At 53.3% G+C, this 1,979-nt stretch overlaps 1 gene segment (V, D, J or C); it reads right to left on the bottom strand.

The window, feature by feature from the left end:
• Positions 1-424: 424 nt before the first annotated feature.
• On the bottom strand, positions 425-945 carry LOC125282353 (immunoglobulin lambda variable 1-40-like). The segment is given in 2 exon segments: positions 425-753; positions 866-945. Coding segments are annotated over 2 exon segments (387 nt in total).
• Between the last annotated feature and the right edge of the window lie 1,034 nt (positions 946-1,979).

Genomic DNA, 1,979 nt, shown 5'->3' with positions numbered 1-1,979 from the left:
CAGCAGCACTGTTTATAACCAAGTAGATAATAATCTTTGATGCCACAGGACTGAGTTATTCTTCAAACACCACATGGGGAGTGCTGACGTCCCATGATATGGTCAGAGACAAAATAAAATGTTTGATGTATTTGAAAATCAGAAGGAAAAAAATAACATGGTCCAGCCTAGAAGTAAAACATCCCAGCTGATGAAACAAGAAATTTCTGTTCACATGGAGACTCTTTATTGAGGAATGGGCTGCTCTGAGTGACTCTGAGGACAGAAGTGACAGGAGAGCCTCACTCCTTGGTGGTGCCCCTGATGGACCTGGGCCCAGGGCGTCAGCAAAGGAATAAGGAGCATCACAAGCTAAGCTGAGCAGGAACTGCTGGCGTGTGTCCCGCTCTACAGATGAGCAAGTGGGTTTTTGTCTCACTTCCCCTCAGGCCTGGAGCACTGTGGGAACTCTGAGTCTGTCATCCCACGATGAGCAGTAATAATCCGCCTCGTCCTCAGCCTGGAGCCCAGTGATGGTCAGGGTGGCTGAGCCGCCAGACTTGGAGCCAGAAAATCGATCTGGGATCCCCGATGGTCGGTTGTTATTATTATAGATGATGGTTCTGGGGGCGGTTCCTGGGAGCTGTTGGTACCAATGTGCATAATAACCATACCCAATGTTGGAACTGCTTCCAGTGCAGGAGATGGTGACCGTCTGGCCAAGGGCAGCAGACACGGAGGGCGGCTGAGTCAGCACAGACTGGGCCCAGGACCCTGCAAAGGGGAGACACACAGAGAGGGTGATGCTGGGGTTTGCAGACAAGAAGAGGAAGCAAAATCCACATGACATCCTAGGGCTCCTTCCCCTGTCCATGCATCCAGTCACCTGTGCAGTGAGCGAGGAGGGTGAGGAGGAGAGGGGACCAGGACATGGTGGAGACCATCACTGATCCTGACTTCTGTGCTCCACAGCTGAGTAGAGCTTCCCCTAATCACCTCCTTCCCCTCTTCATCCTCTCAGAGAGGGAGGGCCTATCCATGCAAATGAGACCCCAGATCTCTGACCCCGCCCTGGCCCTGGGTCAGGCCCCTCTGCCTGAGATGTCAGTGGGGAGGGGAGGGGCTGTGTGGGGACAGGGGTGGGAGTCCCAGCTGTGAGCTCTGAGCCTAAGGCACAGGCAGGACCAGGGGGCAGGTCCCAGCTCTAATCCCCCCCTCCTCAAAAATGGGACCCGAGTGCCCCCTGGTGTCCAGACTCAGGGAAACTATTGTGTGACTGGTAACCAGGGCCCATCAGACCCATCTGTAACCCCACCTGCTCAACTGTTTTGCCACTGTTCCCTGCATTAGGGCCTCACCAGGTGTTCCTATATGTCACCTCCCATTACTGGAGGGTTCACTATATGCTCAACTAAGAGTCTGCAGAGTGAGTCTGTCTGTGGCTCCCTTGCCTGTTCCTGGGTCAGCAGTGAGGTGTGTGTCTTATACAAACACCTCTCAGAGACCTGGATCAAGTCCAGAGCAGTGACGGGTCCTCACGGACACATGGTCCCTTCTGTGTGGGATGATGGGACTTTCCTCTTATCTGCCTTCTCCCTGATTTCCAGGCTCTCCTTCCTCTGAGATTCCCTCAGCACTGAGGTGATGGGGAGCTCTTCACTCCAGGTTCTGAGTAGAACCCGTCATGTGCATTCCTAGAGGGTTATACACTGAACATCTCTGTCACCTGTCACTCTTTCCACCTGCTTGAAACAACAGTCCTCCACCCACTGGGGCTGTGATTCCCTCTGAGGATCTGTCCTCCCAGCACAGACACAAGTCTGCTGGAGCCATGCCACATGAGGCTGTGTATGGCACTGACCTCAGAGCACAAGGACAAACTGGCAGGAAGTTCTAGGAGAGAAGGACTGACAGCTGCAGATGCTGTGACAGGGACCTATTGACAGCGTTTCTGTCAGTCACCACTGAGCCAACCTCGTATTTATAAAGAATGTGTTATT

Source organism: Ursus arctos, unplaced genomic scaffold, assembly GCF_023065955.2.
Source record: "Ursus arctos isolate Adak ecotype North America unplaced genomic scaffold, UrsArc2.0 scaffold_39, whole genome shotgun sequence".
Taxonomy (NCBI): Eukaryota; Metazoa; Chordata; class Mammalia; order Carnivora; family Ursidae; genus Ursus; species Ursus arctos.
The sequence above is the reverse complement of the archived record's forward strand: the minus strand, read 5'-3'. Positions and strand labels throughout refer to the sequence as shown.